Here is a 21802-nt window from a genome sequence, read left to right as displayed (position 1 = left end):
TGAATCATAACTGGTGGCAGTCCCTAGGTATTTGATGACAGCAGCTGGGTGTACTTTAAATCATACATGGTGGCAGTCCGTAGGTAATTGATTACAACAGCCAGGAGTCCTTTTATGGACAAGCATTATTTTCAAAAGGGTAGGTACTCACAGTGTTGCCAGATTTTTGCCACGACAAGTCCAGGTACTCACACAGATATCGCCATTAAATGGCCATAACTTATTTCTCTCCATAAACCATATGGTTTCCCCCTATTTCTGACCCTGCACGCTCTGCCCAAGTGTTGATATAATTATTATGGCACTTTTATTACCTTGGACCCCTTATAAAGCCAAGGAGGTGCCATGGGGATGAGGGTTATTGACAAAGCCCGGGTGAGAGTGAGTCACACAACTCACACAGGGGCCACCAACACAGACGAAGGACTCAATGTTATTATGAACTGCAAACAGGGTGGCCATCTTTAAAGGGAATGTTATTACTATACATTACTGCAATAAAGGAATGGTTGGATGACTAAGATTGTTTTCTTTTTTGTACAACTAAAGACACCCTGTTTTAGCTTATTTTAAATTGTATTTGATTTTACCAAAAACAATGCAATGTTGTACTGTTTTGAATATATAATAGACGGGTACTTTTTATTTGCAGAACTGTTCTCATATCTATCAGTTACAAACCCTGTCCAATCAAACTTGAGTCAGAAATCCTTCTTAACGTTGGAGTATAGACTTCACCTTCCCAACCCCCATTGCTGGAGTTTAGGCAGGAAGGCCTGGGAGTGGGTGGGACGCTACATAGCCCTTAGCATGTCTGTGGGTGTACATATTCCCAAAGTAACAATATTGACTGGACCACAAAACATATCTTTAACACATACTCTTAAAGGATTTCTATCTTAAAATATGTATTCCTAGAAGTACCATTGCTAAACACTATCCAAATCAACGGACCAATCCAGATTATAATTAATTGGTCAAAATACCTAAGGAACCCGCCCAGGAGTGGCGTAGCAGACTCAAGGGAACTGAAAGTTCCAAATCAAGCATTTTCAGCAAATCTTTCTTTTGTTGTGAAAGTTGGTTGGTTACATCTGTCAATTTCTTATTAGTAAAAATAAAAAGGCAGTAATTCGATTTTTCTTTCAATGTTTACATTTTTCAGTTTGCTTGAGAGTGCTACATGGGTCGTGGAGAGGTCAACTCAGGCATTTTGGATAACAGACAGCCAAAGGACACCTGCAGGCTGTGTGTCCCTCCTCATTTGACTTATCCTTCCTACCTGAACTCCCATGCCAATAGATTTGTGTCTGTAGGCGGTGCTATGACCAAAAACAAAACAGCTGTCATGAATCGCCGATTCCGCCCCTCCTGCACAACATGGTCCCTCAAACACTGTAGTATTGCAATCATTGTACTCGAAACATGGCCGACGTCACGGGGAAACACGCGGTCTAGTCTCCCAGAAATGCCTGTTGCTTCCTTGAAAACAAACACGCCCCGCGTCTCAGCGCGTCTCAACGCTAAGTTTGTTTGTGCTGTTCATACCGGCAAGTTGCTACTCTGATTCCATCCATTGTCCGCTTCCCTAATCCTTCCCTTCCTTCGGGGTGGGCCTTCCCTTCCTTCCCGGTGTATTGATCTGTTCCGCTCCTCGCTAACGCTGCTACTCGGAGTCGTGCACGTATCTTTCACAACTTCCTGGATTGTTGCCTTCCCTCTGGGATTGTTACCTGGTCTTTCCTGGAATCCTTCCTAAAACTCTGAACGCTCCGGACCATCGTATCCTTCCTCGGCAGGAGCCCAAACCTTCATCAAAACATTACCTGCCTGCATACTGGCGATGGAGGGGACACGCACCTTCTTGTACAAATACAGAACTTCTAGAAAGAAGGAGAAATCTGCGAACCCAAGAAAGGAAACGTCAAGAAACAAACAGTTGAGCCAAGAGTCCGAGGACTCAGAGTGTGACATTTTGAGATGCCCACAACCTAACATTGAATCCAACATGGAGACTGCTATACAGGACCCCATGAGGGGAATGCAGGAGTTATCAACAGAGGTCCAGAACCTGAAGGCTGAGAATGCAGCATTAAAACACCTTGTTCTGTCCAGAGACTGGGCATATCAGGAGAGTGCTTCCGTAGGAGGCATTGTGGATAAATATGATTGAACCTCTAAGATATTGCGCCCTTTCCTTGATTCATGCCTGGTACATTTTACATTTAAACCTTACTATTTTTCCACGCCCAGGGCTAAGGTGGGTTTCCTAATCTTCCACCTTTCCGGGAATGCATTAGCCTTGGTATCCGCAGGGGACCCATTACTTGACAACTATGACGGTTTCATAGATGCCTTTAAGGCTATGTTTGACCGTCCTGAACAGGTGTATTGTGCCCAAGAGAAATTATTGGAATTCCAGCAAGGAAATCAAGATATGCTGTCCTATGTAACTCGTTTTAAACAATTGGCTGAGGAAGCTGATTGGACCCCCGGAGCATGCTTTACCTTGTTTCGGCGTGGGTTAAATGAGGAGATCAAAGATGAATTGGCAAGAGTGGCCCGTCCAGGATCCTTCCAGGCCCTTTAAGACTTGTCCTTGCAAATCGAGTTTAGGATACAAGAAAGAAAAGCAGAGAAAAGAAAGACACAGACTCCTCTACAGAAACCCTCTACAGAATATCCTATCCCCAAAGAGCCTGCTACATCTAACTCTTCGGAACCTGAACCATGCAGCTGGGTTCCTCATGGGCACCTATCACTTCTCAGGAAAGGGCTCGGCAGATCAACAGTGGACTCTGTATGTATTGTGCCTCTGACAAACAGCTGGTAAGAAACTGCCCAGTAGCCCCGCTAAGGCGTTCGGGAAATGCCAGCTCCCGATCCTGAATGGAGCCCAGCTTCGGGAGACTGGTCATTGCTCCGAATCTTCTCTTTCTTTGGACTCACTTCCGAAAAAACTCCCTGGTGATACTCCAGGTATTCCAGTCAACAGCTGACACTGAAATCCATCCTGTACTGGCTCCGGTGGATTATGGTGCCATGGGCATCTTCCTGGATCACGAATGGGCCTTGAAGCATGAAATCCCGAGAGAATCCAAAGGCGTCATCCAGGCAGTAGAAGGAATAGATGGGAAACCACTATCATCAGGACCCATAACTCAACAAACCACGGAACGTTTACTTTCTATACACAATCACCAGGAGTTGCTGCAATTTTATATAATAAAAGCAGGTCATTACCCAATGGTTCTGGACATGCCCTGGTTGCAGAGCCATAACCTGTACATCAATTGTGGTGCTGGATCTTTATTCCTAGGATCTGAATTTTGACTTTCACATTGTCTTTCCCGGAAAAGTCTGCATACCATGTCCACAGAAAACAAGACCCCCCGGAACAGTAACTCATCACCATTTCCAACATCACTCAGGTACCTGAAAATTACCATCAATTCTCAGACGTGTTTTCAACAGCCATTATTCAGTCCCTACCTCCTCATCGACCTGAGGATTGTGCTATCAACACAGAAGAAGATGCAGTCATTCCCTTTGGAAGAATGTTCATTCTTTCTGAACCTGAGAAAATAGCCTTACGAGAATACTTCGATACCAATTTAACCAACGGAACCATTCGTCCTTCCAAGTCCCCTGCTGGGGCCTCTCTATTTTCGGAGCTCCGACCATGCTTGGATTACCGAGGTCTCAATCAGTGTACCCTCAAGGACCGTTATCCGTTACCACTCATTTCTGACATATTAGAAGCTGTACGTGGTGCTGTTATTTTCACCAAGCTGGATTTGCGGGGTGCTTACCATCTGATCTGCATAAAAGAGGGCGATGAGTGGAAGACGGCCTTCAGAACACCTTTTGGACATTTTTAATTTCTAGTCATGCAGACAGGTCCACTGTATTTATTATCATTTTTAATATCTAGTCATGCCATTTGGTCTTGCTAATGCCCCAGCAGTGTTCCAGCGCTTTATGGATCAAGTCTTCTCAGACATGTTATTCCTTTTTGTAATCGTCTATTTGGATGACAACGTTTACGGGAACATAATCTGCTGGCCAAACCTGAAAAATGCATATTTCATGTGTCTGTTATATGGGTTTCGTGCTAAGTCCCCAAGGAGTAGCTATGGATCCTGCCGAGTCTAGAGGATGTGGGCAGAAAACATTCCTACCATTCCATTTAATGGGGGCAAAATTACAAAACTGACTTAGCAAATAGTGCACCTACATTCCTACAATTAATAACATTTCACAGGTAGCACAGCTGAGGGTCCACCTAACAACCTCTGAAATGTCAAGGAATATGACTGCTTCTGGAAAGTGTCACTTCTATACGCAGCTCAGAGTGCAGGTGTAAGTAGAATCGTGAGTATAAATATGAGTATGGCTAAGAGTGGAGATTTGGTACCACAATTGGATTCAAAACTAAACAGTCAAAAAAAGCAACAATGAAGCAAGTGTGGGGTGGTGCTTATGTAATCAGTGCTTTGGCCTGTGAGCGACTGCGGCTACGATTAGAGATGAGTGCAGGTGAGTAGATCTGCTGCAAATGGTCTTCAGGGGACTGCAACCTGTGGCTCTCCAGACATACTGGACTACGCCCCCTATTATCCCTCACATAGACTAAGCACGGTAGGGCTGATGGGAGTTTTAGGCCAAAACATATGCAGAGCCAAAGGTTGTAGACTCCTGTTGTAAGTGGAGGAATGAGTTTAGCTAAGAGTTAAAATGTAGATGAGAACATGAATAGACATGTAAGCGGAGGTAAGAGTGGAAGTGCGAAGGGTGGATGTCAGTAGAGAGGTAAGTGGGCAAAATAGTGGAGATGAGAATTGAAGCGAGTGGCTGTAAGTGGACCTGAAAATAAAGCTGTGAGAGCAGATAGGAGTGCAGATCAAAGTGCATCTTTCAGTGAAGCTGTGAGTAGGGATAAGTGTACAGCTTGAAGGGACGTTGTGAGTGAAGATAAGGATCAATGTGAAGCTGTGAGTGGACATGAGAGTGCAGATCGATGTGAAGCTGTGAGTGGACATGAGAGTGAAGATCGATGTGAATCTGTGAGTGGATATGAGAGTGCAGATCGATGTGATGCTGTGAGTGGACATGAGAGTGCACATCTAAGTGTATCTATGAGTGATTTTACAAAGGTAGCGGGCGCCCCTCTCTCGCAAGAACAGACATGATAACCTGTTCAGTGGTTATTAACCACTTGAGAGTTCGCAGCCACTGCTTTTACTCACTGTGCCTTTCACAGATGGGAAATATCCATTTGCATATCAGTCTTTGTCCTGCCCAGGGGCAGTCCAGCACCGAAATACAATGGCAATTCCAATCTGAACGAGAGTACCACCAGCAACCCCATACACGTCTTTCACCCTTGTTGGGGATCATCAGTGAGGTGAGGCTGATGCCTCTCTAAGCACAGTGAGAGGGAGACCACGTCTGGTTGCCCCCAGGAGACCTAGGGTTACCAATCCCAGGTTCCTTTAAAATAATTTTACAAAGGTAGCGGGCGCCCCTCTCTCGCAAGAACAGACATGATAACCTGTTCAGTGGTTATTAACCACTTGAGAGTTTGCAGCCACTGCTTTTACTCACTGTGCCTTTCACAGATGGGAAATATCCATTTGCATATCAGTCTTTGTCCTGCCCAGGGGCAGTCCAGCACCGAAATACAATGGCAATTCCAATCTGAACGAGAGTACCACCAGCAACCCCATACACGTGTTTCACCCTTGTTGGGGATCATCAGTGAGTGTATGGGGTTGCTGGTGGTACTCTCGTTCAGATTGGAATTGCCATTGTATTTCGGTGCTGGACTGCCCCTGGGCAGGACAAAGACTGATATGCAAATGGATATTTCCCATCTGTGAAAGGCACAGTGAGTAAAAGCAGTGGCTGCGAACTCTCAAGTGGTTAATAACCACTGAACAGGTTATCATGTCTGTTCTTGCGAGAGAGGGGCGCCCGCTACCTTTGTAAAATTATTTTAAAGGAACCTGGGATTGGTAACCCTAGGTCTCCTGGGGGCAACCAGACGTGGTCTCCCTCTCACTGTGCTTAGAGAGGCATCAGCTTCACCTCACTGATGATCCCCAACAAGGGTGAAACACGTTTATGGGGTTGCTGGTGGTACTCTCGTTCAGATTGGAATTGCCATTGTATTTCGGTGCTGGACTGCCCCTGGGCAGGACAAAGACTGATATGCAAATGGATATTTCCCATCTGTGAAAGGCACAGTGAGTAAAAGCAGTGGCTGCGAACTCTCAAGTGGTTAATAACCACTGAACAGGTTATCATGTCTGTTCTTGCGAGAGAGGGGCGCCCGCTACCTTTGTAAAATTATTTTAAAGGAACCTGGGATTGGTAACCCTAGGTCTCCTGGGGGCAACCAGACGTGGTCTCCCTCTCACTGTGCTTAGAGAGGCATCAGCTTCACCTCACTGATGATCCCCAACAAGGGTGAAACACGTGTATGGGGTTGCTGGTGGTACTCTCGTTCAGATTGGAATTGCCATTGTATTTCGGTGCTGGACTGCCCCTGGGCAGGACAAAGACTGATATGCAAATGGATATTTCCCATCTGTGAAGGGCACAGTGAGTAAAAGCAGTGGCTGCGAACTCTCAAGTGGTTAATAACCACTGAACAGGTTATCATGTCTGTTCTTGCGAGAGAGGGGCGCCCGCTACCTTTGTAAAATTATTTTAAAGGAACCTGGGATTGGTAACCCTAGGTCTCCTGGGGGCAACCAGACGTGGTCTCCCTCTCACTGTGCTTAGAGAGGCATCAGCTTCACCTCACTGATGATCCCCAACAAGGGTGAAACACGTGTATGGGGTTGCTGGTGGTACTCTCGTTCAGATTGGAATTGCCATTGTATTTCGGTGCTGGACTGCCCCTGGGCAGGACAAAGACTGATATGCAAATGGATATTTCCCATCTGTGAAAGGCACAGTGAGTAAAAGCAGTGGCTGCGAACTCTCAAGTGGTTAATAACCACTGAACAGGTTATCATGTCTGTTCTTGCGAGAGAGGGGCGCCCGCTACCTTTGTAAAATTATTTTAAAGGAACCTGGGATTGGTAACCCTAGGTCTCCTGGGGGCAACCAGACGTGGTCTCCCTCTCACTGTGCTTAGAGAGGCATCAGCTTCACCTCACTGATGATCCCCAACAAGGGTGAAACACGTGTATGGGGTTGCTGGTGGTGGACTGCCCCTGGGCAGGACAAAGACTGATATGCAAATGGATATTTCCCATCTGTGAAAGGCACAGTGAGTAAAAGCAGTGGCTGCGAACTCTCAAGTGGTTAATAACCACTGAACAGGTTATCATGTCTGTTCTTGCGAGAGAGGGGCGCCCGCTACCTTTGTAAAACTATTTTTTAAGGAACCTGGGATTGGTAACCCTAGGTCTCCTGGGGGCAACCAGACATGGTCTCCCTCTCACTGTGCTTAGAGAGGCATCAGCTTCACCTCACTGATGATCCCCAACAAGGGTGAAACACGTGTATGGGGTTGCTGGTGGTACTCTCGTTCAGATTGGAATTGCCATTGTATTTCGGTGCTGGACTGCCCCTGGGCAGGACAAAGACTGATATGCAAATGGATATTTCCCATCTGTGAAAGGCACAGTGAGTAAAAGCAGTGGCTGCGAACTCTCAAGTGGTTAATAACCACTGAACAGGTTATCATGTCTGTTCTTGCGAGAGAGGGGCGCCCGCTACCTTTGTAAAATTATTTTAAAGGAACCTGGGATTGGTAACCCTAGGTCTCCTGGGGGCAACCAGACGTGGTCTCCCTCTCACTGTGCTTAGAGAGGCATCAGCTTCACCTCACTGATGATCCCCAACAAGGGTGAAACACGTGTATGGGGTTGCTGGTGGTGGACTGCCCCTGGGCAGGACAAAGACTGATATGCAAATGGATATTTCCCATCTGTGAAAGGCACAGTGAGTAAAAGCAGTGGCTGCGAACTCTCAAGTGGTTAATAACCACTGAACAGGTTATCATGTCTGTTCTTGCGAGAGAGGGGCGCCCGCTACCTTTGTAAAACTATTTTTTAAGGAACCTGGGATTGGTAACCCTAGGTCTCCTGGGGGCAACCAGACGTGGTCTCCCTCTCACTGTGCTTAGAGAGGCATCAGCTTCACCTCACTGATGATCCCCAACAAGGGTGAAACACGTGTATGGGGTTGCTGGTGGTACTCTCGTTCAGATTGGAATTGCCATTGTATTTCGGTGCTGGACTGCCCCTGGGCAGGACAAAGACTGATATGCAAATGGATATTTCCCATCTGTGAAAGGCACAGTGAGTAAAAGCAGTGGCTGCGAACTCTCAAGTGGTTAATAACCACTGAACAGGTTATCATGTCTGTTCTTGCGAGAGAGGGGCGCCCGCTACCTTTGTAAAAGTATCTATGAGTGAAGCTCTGAGTGGACATGAGAGTGCAGATCTAAGTGTATCTTTGAGTGAAGGTGTCAGTGGACATGAGAGTGCAGATCGATGTGAAGCTGTGAGTGGACATGAGAGTGCAGATCGATGGGAATTTGTGAGTGGATATGAGAGTGCAGATCGATGTGAAGCTGTGAGTGGACATGAGAGTGAAGATCGATGTGAATCTGTGAGTGGACATGAGGGTGCAGATCGATGTGATGCTGTGAGTGGACATGAGAGTGCACATCTAAGTGTATCTTTGAGTGAAGCTGTGAGTGGACATGAGAGTGCACATCTAAGTGTATCTTTGAGTGAAGCTGTCAGTGGACATGAGAGTGCAGATCGATGTCAAGCTGGGAGTGGACATGAGAGTGCAGATCGATGTGAATTTGTGGGTGGACATGAGAGTGCAGATCGATGTGAAGCTGTGAGTGGACATGAGAGTGAAGATCGATGTGAATTTGTGAGTGGACATGAGAGTGCAGATCGATGTGAATCTGTGAGTGGACATGAGAGTGCACATCTAAGTGTATCTTTGAGTGAAGCTGTCAGTGGACATGAGAGTGCAGATCGATGTCAAGCTGGGAGTGGACATGAGAGTGCAGATCGATATGAAGCTGTGAGTGGACATGAGAGTGCAGATCGATGGGAATTTGTGAGTGGATATGAGAGTGCAGATCGATGTGAAGGTGTGAGTGGACATGAGAGTGAAGATCGATGTGAATCTGTGAGTGGACATGAGGGTGCAGATCGATGTGATGCTGTGAGTGGACATGAGAGTGCACATCTAAGTGTATCTTTCAGTGAAGCTGTGAGTGGACATGAGAGTGCACATCTAAGTGTATCTTTGAGTGAAGCTGTCAGTGGACATGAGAGTGCAGATCGATGTCAAGCTGGGAGTGGACATGAGAGTGCAGATCGATGTGAATTTGTGGGTGGACATGAGAGTGCAGATCGATGTGAAGCTGTGAGTGGACATGAGAGTGAAGATCGATGTGAATTTGTGAGTGGACATGAGAGTGCAGATCGATGTGAATCTGTGAGTGGACATGAGAGTGCACATCTAAGTGTATCTTTGAGTGAAGCTGTCAGTGGACATGAGAGTGCAGATCGATGTCAAGCTGGGAGTGGACATGAGAGTGCAGATCGATATGAAGCTGTGAGTGGACATGAGAGTGCAGATCTCAGTGTATCTTGAGTGAAACTGGTAGTGCAAATAAGGGAGCAGTCTGAAGTGAATCTTTGAGTGGAGATAACAGAGCCGATTTAAGTGAAGCTGGGAGTGGAGATAAGAGTGCAGATCCTATTGAATCTGTGCGTGAATCTGTGTGTGGATATATCATTGTGGATATGGGGGGATATGTGGACTTATGAGTTCAGCTGTGGGAGGAGTTATGAATTAAGCTGAGAGTGGTGGAGCGGTTTGTTTAACAAATGCTGCATTCACCAAACAGTGAACATGGTACATGGTTGAATCTGGTCGCTATTCGTAGTTGCTGGTTCGAAGACTCAGTGAAAGCAATTTGCAAACAGTGAAAAATTCTCAAAGCGAGACTCATTTCCCTCCACATTATCTGGAGAATTGCGTAGTGCGAAAAAAGCAAACAACAAATCTACGTTTCACTGTAAATTTGCAGCTCCATTATGCAGAGAAAGGGGATCTCGGTGCCACACTCATGACCAGCACGCTTCTGCCTCAAACTGATAGGGAACGTGGTTCAGATTCTCAAATGATGGCTCCTTGTTTTCAGTCAAAGTGGTTTTGAGCAGAATATTCCATACATTAGTAACAATTTTAGGGAGAAGATCCCAACTGCTGGAGAAAACCTTATTTTTGGCTTGGAATACTGAGCCAGAGGGTGCATATTCTTTACGTGTCATCACAGCCCCCCCCCCACCAACTCTCACCAAAGATGAAGAATGGTGTGCTGATTTCCAAAAAGCCCAGCCAAACAATATACTTTCTTTACAAAAAGAAATCGCTGCAAAGAGGCTCTACTCAAAAACCCACCCCTACCCACCCTCCTACCCATTTCCCCATCCCTTCTAGATTTTCACTTCCAGAATGTCTCTGAAACAGAGGTTGCTGCCATCCTTAAGAGCTTAAAACCATCCGGGTGCAAAGGGTCCCTTCCAGCTTGAAGGAAACCTGGGTCCTCCCGCTCATTGACAAATCCACGCTGGACCCTTCGGCACCCAACAACTACCGCCCCATCATAACAGTCTCCTTACTCCTAAAAATCAATGACAGGGCAGACTACATCCAAATTCAGCGTTTCCTTGGGGACAAGCACATTTTAGGAATGCGCCAATCAGGATTCAGACCAGGTCCTGCAATGGAATCGGCCCTCCTAGACCTTAAAAATCAACTGGATACATTCAGAGATGAGGGGGAAAGCAGCCCTCCTCTTGCTCATGGTCCTCTCGGCCGCATTTGATCTGGTCAACCATCAAATACTATGCCATCACTTAGTATCAGCTGCCCATTATTCACATGAGGCCACGATGTGGGTAGCATCTGTCCTCACAGACAGAACATGCAAAGTGTTCTCCAAAACAGCCTGTGCCCACCATCCTTTGTGGAGTGCCCCCAGGCTCCTTTGTCTCCCCTAACCTCTACAATATATTCATGAAACCCCTCTTCGACCTCCTGGACTCCATCGGCATCTCATACACCAATTACGCCGATGACACCCAGATCCTCGTACCCCTCTCCGGCAACCACTCTGAAGACTCAATCATACTAAATACTATCTACTCTACCATCCGAGCTTGGATGGCTACCAACAGACCTTGTCCAAATGGGGAGAAGACAGAGCTTCTGATGGTGGGGCCACCATCATTAATCAAGAAACGTAACTCCTCTTACTCCACCTTCAACATTGACGGCCTCAACATCCCAGTATCCGCCGCGGTGAAGAACCTGGGCGTCTACCTCAATGCAACACTGTCTATTATTCGCCAGGTGAATGCTATTGCTTCCTCCACAGCTTACACCACTAAGCTTATCAGCGACTCCAGGCCTTTCCAATCTCCGAAAAACTCCCTCACCACTGCCAGAGCTCTCAGTAGGTCGAAACTCGATTATTGCAACGCGCTATTTGCAGGAATCTCGGCACACCACATCTGCAAGCTACAGGTGATCCAAAACAATTCCATCCACGCTGCACTCAACATTCCGAAACATGATCATATCTCAAGAGCCAGACAGGATGCCCACTGGTTGCCAATCCGTGAAAGACTCATGTTCAAAACGTTATCCATTACTCATAGATGCCTCTCCAACAGAAATTCACAAAAGCCCAATCCTTCAGGCTGGTAAAATGGGCCGGGCCTACACCCACAGACCCACCCAACCAAGGCTCCACTGAGTGCATGGGGGCAGCTTGAGCTTCTCAACAGTGGCAGCCAGACAATGGAACACTTTAGCACCCGGCTTAAGAGCTGAACAATCCTACTGGGCCTTCAGAAAAGCACTAAAAACTTGGCTGTTCAACTAAACCTACCATCTGTTCATCCTGACCTTTATGTGTATGTAACGGTATTGTAACAGCGCCTCGATGCCTGAGGGTTTTTGCACGCTTTATAAACGTACAAATAAATTAAATAAGGAAACAAATAGATTTGTGGCAACACTATTAATCTTGATAAAATGGGCACATAATCAACCTCCATCAGCGAAAGATTATTTTTTTTAACTGTTAATATAATTGTTAAGCCTGCCTGAGGACTGAACAGGAAATGAAACTTTAGGTTTTGGTACTTGCCTCTCCCCTCTCTTACAGGAAACAGCGAAAAGAGCCCGCCACAATGGCAGAAGGTGCGCCACACAAGAACAATTGACATTACATTCAGTCCTTTAGCAATTTCTCCCATTCAATGAATTTGGGAATAAAAAGTGTGTAGCTTTTATTCTGCAACCTTCCAGCGGTTTTCACTTACACTAGAACCGACTCTCTTAGTGCGGCCACTTGAGTGGGGTAGAGGGGTGCCTGACAGCATTTTCAGAACACCCACTGATTTGATGGAACATAATGTGGTCTGTGATTTATGGCTCTTGAAGACATTTAGGAAGGGACAGAACTATTTAAGTTTATTGAGACGTCTTACTTTGTTAGCAATAGTGGCCAATATGCTTTTCCATAAACTGTTCTGAACAGCGGGGGGTTCATATAGCGCTTAGTGCTGGTCAACCAACAGGGTTAAGCACTATACTGAAAATGTACCATCTGTATACAAAGAGCTCCACTGAGGTATTGGTCAGCATTTCTCTTCGGTTCGAACCTCGGCAAGGTCAACTCAACCTTTCATCCTTCTGAGGTCGATACATTGAGTACCAGTCGGTGGGATAATAATGTCAGCTGTTATTCCAGCGTCCTAAGTTAATAAACAACATGCACAGTAGGGAGAATGTTGATCAAGGTTCATGGGTGATGTGTTTGCCTAAAGCAGGTGCCCTTCTAAAAGAGATGGAGTTTACGGGCAGGCATACTGGTGATGTTTTTGTTACTAGGTAGTTCCAACAGGGAGAGGCAAGGAGAGAAAACAAGCACTGGCAAAGCCAACAGTGTTGGCTATTGTGTGGGAATGAGTTCTGACATTGAGTTACTACCTGCCCACACCATGCCAACAGCTGGAAATGGTGTGATTGCCTGGGTACATGATAGAAGCATCTGGCAAATGGCTATCCAATACCTTTCGCAAGCCAGAACTGTTGAGTTTGCCAGTGCTTGTTTGAAGAGGGCTTCACTACAAGGACATGACACCTCTGATAAATCAAGTCTTGGTTAAGACATTTTTTATCACACCAGTAGTGCACTTGAATCTGCAACTAAGCCATGAACTCTAAAAGACTGCTTTGAAATAATATGTTTAGGTTCTCACAACACAATGTTTAATGTTACTGCCCGATAAAGCTGGCTCGAAGAGATGCCAGGAGAGATGCCAGGTGGATGAACGTTGGGCAAGAAGGAGCAGGCAGTGGGTGGGAATGACAGTAGGGATTAGCATGGCCACAGGCAGGCAATGGGTGGGAAAATAACTAAACAACACCCACAAGCGTGCGTCCCACTTCACATCCCAGCTCTCTCTTAGCTGTATTGAAGTGCAATAGTCAACATTTAAACAAAACGGAAATGAGAGACAGTGACTTAAGGGGGAAGGCAACAGACTGCTTGAGCAGGGCTCCGGAGCCAATAGAGAGGGTATGCCCATATGTGGGGCCCCAGCTTGCTGCGCCCTAGGGAACCAAGCTGCCTCTCACTGAGGAGGCCCAACAAGGCCGAAACATGTCTGGGGTTGCTTGTATTTCCATGCTGAGAGGACCTGGCCTAGCAGTTCGGGATGGGCTGCTACCATTGGTGGCAGTACCTGACTGATTTGCATATGGCTGGACCCCTTTTGCAATGGTGCAGATGGGCTATAAAACTGTGGTGTGGAAGGTTGCCCAGAGCAGTGCCAGTTGGTTCAGATTAATTCAAAACCTACCAACCATTACTTTTTTGGTTGTTGTTTGTCTCACTATGTGAGAGAAGGTATGCCCAGACATGGGACCCTTGCTTGCTGCACCATAGGGAACCAAGCTGCACCTCACTGAGGAGGCCCGACAAGGCTGAAACATGTCTGGGGTTGCTTGTGTTTCCGTGCAGAGGGGACCTGGCTTAGCAGTTCGGGCTGGGCTGCTACCATTGGTGGCATTACCTGACTGATTTGCATTTGGCTGGACCCTTTGGCAATGGCGCATACATGCTAAAAAACAGTGGTGTGTAAGGTTGCCCAGAGCATTGCCAGTGGTTTAGATTTATTCAAAACCTCCCACTCATCACTTTTTTGGTTGTCGTTTGTCTCACTATGTGAGAGAAGGTATGCCCAGACGTGGGTCTCTTGCTCGCTGCGCAATAGGGAACCAAGTTGCGCCTCACTGACTAGGCCCAACAAGACCGAAACATGTCTGTAGTTGCTTGTGTTTCCATGCAGAGGGGACCTGGCCTAGCAGTTTGGGCTGACCTGCTACCATTGGTGGCAGTACCTGACTGCTTTGCATATGGCTAGACCCCTTTTGCAATGGCGCAGACGGGAAAAAAGACAATGGTGTGGAAGGTTGTCCAGAGCATTACCCAAAGGTTCTCACAGTACAATGTTTAATGTTACTACCTGATAAAGCTGTCTAGAAGAGGTGCCAGGAGAGATGCCATGAGGATGTGTGTTGGGCAAGAAGGGGCAGGTAGTGGGTGGGAATGACCATAGGGATTAGCATGGCCATGGGCAAGCAATGGGTGGGCAAATTACCAAACAACACCTACAAGCATGCGTCCCTCCTCACATTCCATCTCCCTCTAAGCTGTATTCAAGTGCAAAAGTTAAAAATAAACGTAAATGAGATGCAGTGACTGGGTGTCGGGGGGAGGCAACAGCGTGCTTGTGCAGGGCACTGGAGCCAATAGTACGAGGAAGGGAGTAGCTGTTGACAGAGTTAGCCAGATTTGGAAAGTGGATGGCATGGCCGTTCATTGATTTCAAGGCAAGAATTAATTTGACAAGGGATTAGTGTAGAGTACAGAGCCATTCTGGATGGAGGCCGTGAGTGAAGGTCAGAGAGGAACGGAGGATGATGTAGAGGTCGCTGGTTGCAAAGCTGAACATTGTGTTAAAGGTGAAAAGAGGAGAGAGGAAGTCTCTGGAGAAGGCTGGAGAAGTAGCCGAGTCCAATGAGACAAGGGTAGAGACGAGAGCTTAAGTTCAGTGGGAGTGAAGAGGCGGTGTGAGAGGGGCTGGATTTTCCTGATACTTACTACGTTGAATCTTGCCACATTCCTAGTGGATTTTAACAAGTGGTAGAGTTTGACAGGACTCTCAAAGAGGACCCCAGGGTTGCAAGCTTGGGGGATGGTGCGAGAAGGTCAGGAGCAAAGCATACTGAAGATGGAAGGAGGGATGTGCCATTTGTTCTGGTAGGGGTTACCTTCCAGTTGAGTGTAAGACAAGGAGTCTGGGCATTGTCAGGGAATAGCTGGTAGGATAATGAAAGGAGGAACCTAACCTACCAAGAGGGCTGTAAAGAGTAAGGAGTAGTTTCCCAGCAGAAGATGAGTGTGCCATTTCAGGTGTTTGTGTTCCAGAAGGTGGAGAATGATTGGTCTGAAAAGGTCTGTCTTAGATGCTGAGGTTGTAAAGGGTAATAAGGAGTGAAGGTAGTCGTCTGTGTCAAAGGGAGTTACCCAGAGCAATGCCAGAGGTTAAGAATACTTCCAAACCAGCACCATTGATTGGAGGGGGTCATGTGAAGGTCGCTAGTGATCTGAAAAAGACCACCTGTTTATGGATTTTGGATTTTGGAGGAATAGAGGCAAGAGCAGGACAAGACAATATTTGGTTGAGTTGTAAGTGTCGGGGGGGAGGGGGGGAGGTGTTTGAAAACAGGTTGTACCATGGCTGGAAGCAGGAAGCAAAGAACCCAGTTTTGAAAGAAAGGTCAAAAAAGAGTTGATGTGGGAGACCTTAAGGGTTAGCACGGTCTCAATATTTTGGAGGTGCAAAGTGACTCACAGGGGGACACCACAGATGGGCTTCTTGGAGAACGGGTGCTAGTTCCGCTTGTAGGGTAGTAGAGAAAGACCTAAGGGAGGAGAGAAGAGACAGGGAAGGCCTCGTATTTTAGAGCTCAGAGAAAAGAGGCAGATGGCAAAGTTGTTATCAGACAAGAATAGTAGGTAGAGCAAAGATGGGGGGTCACATGGCTTGAAGAGTAGTGGAGAGGTCGGGGCCGGATTAGAGGGAAGTGAGGAAGCTGATAACTACTAAGCATATTCTGCTTGAAATAAACTACACATTATTCTTTCTCGTCCATTGATTTGAGCGTCACTTATGGAGAAATCCCCAAAAGTGATGGGTGTAACTGCGTGTCCTAATGTTTTTTAACCAGTTTCAATTCCTCTGTGTACCATTCCATTTCATCGTTTCCAGATGTTTTGTACTACAAATCCCATCATCCCTAACCAGCATAGTCAATAGCCAGATATAATGGGAATTGTAGTCCGAAACATCTGGAGAGCCATAAATTGCAGACCCATGATCTATGCCATTACAGAAGGGCGACAAAACATATGTAAATCCACCAGACGCCACCCCCAAAGTCGTCAAAGCAGCCAGGACTGTTATGTAGCATTTCCTTCACAGGGCAACAAAAGCGTCCCCAACAGTCTATTGGGCCTCATGGTAGAGGCACGTCATAGGACCCTCATGGTCCCATTTTTCTTATATAACTACAAATGCCCAAATCCACTAAACCATGCAAAATACATGTTTAGTTAAAGGTCCGGTTGATTGCCTTGGTTTGGTGTAACCGCGCTGTGGTTACTAAGACCCATCTGCTACTAGTGAGACTGCGCAGTGCTCTTGCAATGTCCACAATATGCAAAGGTTCCCTATCACAATTCATTGTGTGTAGATTGTTCATATGCATATTCTTTGTGGATAGCCTAAAAACCTGGTCTGGAATGTACTATTCAATGTGTCCTCGATGCCAGTTCTTTGCGTTAATGGGTCTGATCACTTTTCAAGCAGTCATTCAAGAAATAGCAAGTGTTGACCGACTATAACTTGGACACTCCTTTTATCCTCAGGAAAAGTACTTCCGGTCAAGCAGAAACGACTTGGACAAAACTGCTCACAAGTGCCACACTTCCACCTTCCAAACTCCGAACGGCAAAGAGAACGTGCAAAAAATCCCAGTGAGTACTTTTTATATGTTATGTTTATTTAATTTATTTTACTGGGCATTTGTTAGACACTTATGCAGCAAGTAAATTGTGTTTCAAAGCGCCCACAGGGCAACAGGGAGGGAACATGGGAATGAAAAACAAAAACAATAGAGAAAGAGGCGGACCTACTAAGCCTTGTGAGCAATCAGAACGTGCAAGCGCAGAGAGAGCGAGGGAAGAGGGAGGGGAGGGTTTCATTGTATCAAGGGGAGGTGCAGAAAGGGATGATGGGGGCAAGTGCTAGTTGTAGTAAGGGGGGAAGTGCTGTGAGTGAATAGCTGTAAGTGCATAGGAGGAGTGGCCACTCGATTATGAATAAGTAAGTGCAGGCCTGTGGTAACATAGGCTGGAGGGTGCCAAGGCAAAGTGCTGGGAGGAGTGGAGGCTGTAGGTGATTGGGTGTGGGAGGACAGGGGCTGGGAGGACACATAAGGGCCCTGGACACCAATTACAGCAACTGTGAGAAATTAGCAGAGGGGGGAGGCAGGGAAGGAGGTGGTGAAAAGGAAAGTCTTGAGGAGCTTCCGAAATTTGAGGAGATCCGACTCAAGAGGAAGAGGGATACTGTTCTATGGGAGGGAGCTGGCTGAGGAGAGGGATCGGCCACCAGCTCGCTTTTTAGCAAAGATCTTGGCACACATAGAGTTGGTGCCGGAGGAACATAGAGATCTGTAGGGAGAGTATTTAGTGAAAGCAAGTTGCAGATAGCGTGGTCCCCAGCCCCAGAAGGGCTTGTGGATGATGCAGAGGGATTTGAATTTGATCATTGCAGCAACTGGGAGCCAGTGGAGAGATCTTAGGGCTGGAGAGATGCAGTCCCTGGGCTTGAGGCTAAGGATACGTTTTGACGCCCTATTATGGATTAGCTGCAGGGGTCGTATGGAAGAAGAGGGTAGATTAAGGAAAAGGCTACTGCAGTCGTCTAGCCTAGAGCGAACCAGAGCTCTAGAGACATTGAGCTTTTGGGGAAAAGTGAGGAAAGGAAGAATACCTTTGAGGAGGTGGAGTTGAAAGTTGGACTTCTTGGCAGGGTCCTGAATGTGAGGGATGAAGGAAAGAGAGGAGTCCAAGGTTTTTGGCTTCAGAAGAAGGAGAAGGGGGAGAGCCCATAGAAGAAGGAGAGAGTGAGGGACAGAAAGATCGAGCAGGGGTCCCAATAGGGAGGATCTCAGTCTTGCTGGCGCTGAGGCAGAGATCATTGGAAGTGCACCAGGACTGGATGGCAGATAGGCAGTCAGGAATGAGGGAGGAAGTAAGAAGAGGATCAGAGGGAAGTTTGAAGAAGAGTTGTGTGTCATCTGCATAACACTGGACATTTGGGGAGGAGGTGTTAATGAGGTATGCAAGCGGAGCAATGTAATTGTTAAAGAGCCAGCGGGAAAGGTTGGATCCCTGAGGGATGCCACAGGTAGAGATTGAGGTGGGGGAGGAGAAAGAGCTCAGAATAACCTGGGACGGACGGTCATTGTGGAAGGAGGTCAACCAGTCCAGTGCCTGCTCCGGGATACCTAGAGTATCATGGTGTCATGATGCCTACCCCCGGGCATCAGGACCAAGGCCCTCAGCTCCGGGAGCAGGCACCCAGACATTTGTTTAAACCTCAGCAGCCCCGGCTAGGGGCTGTCTGGGTTCAGTCCTGGCGCCTTAGGCACCAAGCTCATCATAGAAATCAGTCCTGGCGTCATAGGCGCCAGGCTCATAGACTTTACTTACCTGATGCAAACCATGCTGCAAAAGAGTCCAAGCCTACATGAGGCCTGGATGGGACTATTTTGTTACAGGGACTATTTTTTACTCGGGCGTGGCTCTAGGGAACTTCTTACCTGGAACTACTTTGGAGGCTATTTAAACCACACCCGAACAGCAGCACATGCTTCGCGTTATTCTGCATCCAGCAGCGTGACGCTCACCGTGCCTGCAGCCAGCATCTAGTCTTCTGCCACGCCCGCGTGCCTGCAGCCAGCATCCAGTCTTCTGCCTCGCCCGCCTCGAATCCGGAGCTCCTAGAATAAAGAAGAAGAAAAGGACAAGGTTAGAAAACAAACTTATTTCAAATTCCTCACCTAATTCCAGAACCATTTCATCTCCGGACCTGGAAAGTACATCAGTCCTGCACGCGTTGCTTCGCCAGCTCCAGCACGGCGCCATACTCACCAGTTCTCACAGCATCTTTCGATCCGGCACTGTCTCCATCATTTCTTCACCGTAATCCGGCACCTAGGGGACACAAGAAAAAAACAAGGTGAGCCAAGGGAATCAACAAATACAACCTCTTACCACCATAGACTTACCACCGGTGGTATTATTCCATAACTCTCCACATTTTCATATGCCGCATCTGTGAAGAGGGAGAAAAACAACACGTTAATGCATGCAATAGTTACCGGACAGCGTTGGGTAACACAGACTCTAACCTGAACGCCAGCAGCAGCTACGAGACCTTCTTCTCACGAACTCAGTTGCAACTTAGGGAAGGAAGGGGACAAGAGTGAACATCGGGCACATTGAACTCTTTGAACTTGATACTTACCAATCCCGCCAGGGACTTCAGAGCCAATACTTCCCGGAACTCTCCCAACGCCTTCAAACCAGTGAAGTAACTGGTATCTACGCGCCCCTGCAAGACACGCAGGATGGAGAGCTCATCTTTTACGAACATAAGGAAAATACTTCTTCGGGTCCAGCAGACAAGACTAGGCGGGCCAGTCCAGACAGTCATCTCTGCACTACGCATCACGTTGAAGGAGACCGCAGCTGTCCGGGTCCGATCGACACCCCTGTGGGGTCCAGGTGAGCGTAACACATGGATTCGTTTTTTGAGGATGGAATGGTTGACGGTTAGGAGCGTCGGAGCAACGCCGCAATGGAATTATCAAGGCAGGTAGGTAATACAATAAAATATCACAGAAAATTCCGTTCGCTTCAAGGTTTCAAATCTAGAAGATAAAATATATTGCAGCACCGATTGAAATTAGCAAACCCTTCACTATCGATAAAATAAATATTCACTAAGCAAACAGTATTATTAAAAGCACCTAAGTTACAGCAAGCTACATGACACACACTGCTCTACACAGCATACTTCAGGCTAATGGTCAGGGTGCGCCTGAGGGAGGAGGGGAAAGATCCAGTAGCAAAAGAGTGGTTGCAGAAATCAGCAAGCACAAGGGCGCCGATGATGTCCTTAATGGTTCATTCATAGAGCAGACAACTCTGGTGACCTCATCAGGTGTGATAGTAGAAAAGGAGGAGTGAGATGCAAAGGGAGGGTTCGAGGCCATAGGAGGCAAGGGCATGGGGGAGTGGGTGGGAGAGAGGGATGCAAGGTTACTAAGGATGTCTTGAGTTTTTCCAGTGAAGTGTGTGGTCAACTGGCCTGGGAGGGAAGAGGTGAGGAGGAGACTGCGGAGGGGTTGGCTAGTTCTCTGCAGATTTTAAAGAGTTCAGCCATGTTGTTGGAGGCACCAGAGACACAAGCTGGATGTGGGCCCTTTTCTTGGTGTGGATGGTGTGTCTGTATTGCCTTTGGAGCAGGCGACAGGTCAATTTGTCAGAGGGTGAGCCTCAGGTCTGCCCCCTCTGCTTCAGGTCTGCAAGTTCGGAGCCGTACCAGATGTTACGCTTAGAGGCAGGTTTTAGGTGGATACTCATGACTGGGCAAGATTAGTAATGGCAAGTTGGAGGTTGCTGAGGGCAGTGTCGGAGGTAGAGTCTGGAGTGGGGAAGAGGGGTGAAGGTAGATGCGAAGGCAGCAACTGGCACTCGTTTTATCGGACCGATGTTTGTGAACGAGGTTGGCAGGGCTGGTGGAGGTGCGGTCAGAGGGTTGAGAGAACCCAGGTGAGAGGAGAGGTGAGAATGGTCTGACCAGGAGAGTGGGGTGATCTGTGGGGGTGGAAGGTGAAAGATCAGTGTGGATGAAGGAATCAAGAGTGTGTCCAGCCGAGTTGGCAGGGCCAGAATGGAGAATAGAGAGGGAGAGTGAGATGCAGAGGTCACGCAAGAAAGTGGATACCGTGATTGAGGAGCCAAGGTGGATGCTAAAATCGCCCATGACAAGGAGTTTAGTGGTGGTTGTGAGGATGGAGTAGAAATCAGCCCATTCAGAGAGGAACAGGGTGGTAGAGCCATGTGGCATGTAGATGGTGGCAATGGTCAGAGAAGAGGTGGGAGAGATGACCAACTTGCAGACCAGGCTTTCAAAGGAAGAGTAGGTCTGGGTGGGAATGAGGGTGGAAGTGGCCCACTCGGGGAAGATAAGAGCAACCCTCCCCCTGCACGGTTGGTGCAAGGCTTGGAGATGATCTTATAGCCATCGAGGAGAAGGGAGTCAAAAGCAGTGACTGAGCTGGCCTTGAACCATGTCTCAGCAAGAGCAAGGATATTGAGGTCAAGGTCTTCAAGAAGGAGACAGATGTCGGCAGAGTATTTGATGGCAGAACGAGACTTGAGTGTGGCTAGATGCAAGAGATCTCCACCTTTGAAGGTATTCCAAGAAGGGGTACAGGGGTGTGGTGCACCATTCGGAGGGGGGGACCGAGAGAGTGGTAGGAGTAGCAGGAGTAGGGAGGAAGTTAATGAGGGATGGCAGGTGCCGAT

General features: G+C 47.4%; 1 protein-coding gene across 1 annotated transcript in view; it reads left to right on the top strand.

Moving 5' to 3' along the window:
- Window positions 1-21802, top strand: part of LOC138513121 (prolactin-2-like) — a 76335-nt gene that overhangs the window by 35179 nt on the left and 19354 nt on the right. The window contains exon 3 of the mRNA XM_069627771.1: window positions 17066-17173. Coding sequence (XP_069483872.1) covers window positions 17066-17173 — 108 coding nt within the window. The remainder of the gene's footprint in view (window positions 1-17065; window positions 17174-21802) is intronic.

Source organism: Ambystoma mexicanum, chromosome 12 (assembly GCF_040938575.1).
Source record: "Ambystoma mexicanum isolate Mex_15411 chromosome 12, UKY_AmexF1_1, whole genome shotgun sequence".
Lineage (NCBI taxonomy): Eukaryota > Metazoa > Chordata > Amphibia > Caudata > Ambystomatidae > Ambystoma > Ambystoma mexicanum.
Note: the sequence above shows the minus strand (reverse complement) of the source record. Positions and strands in the feature narration are given on the sequence as shown.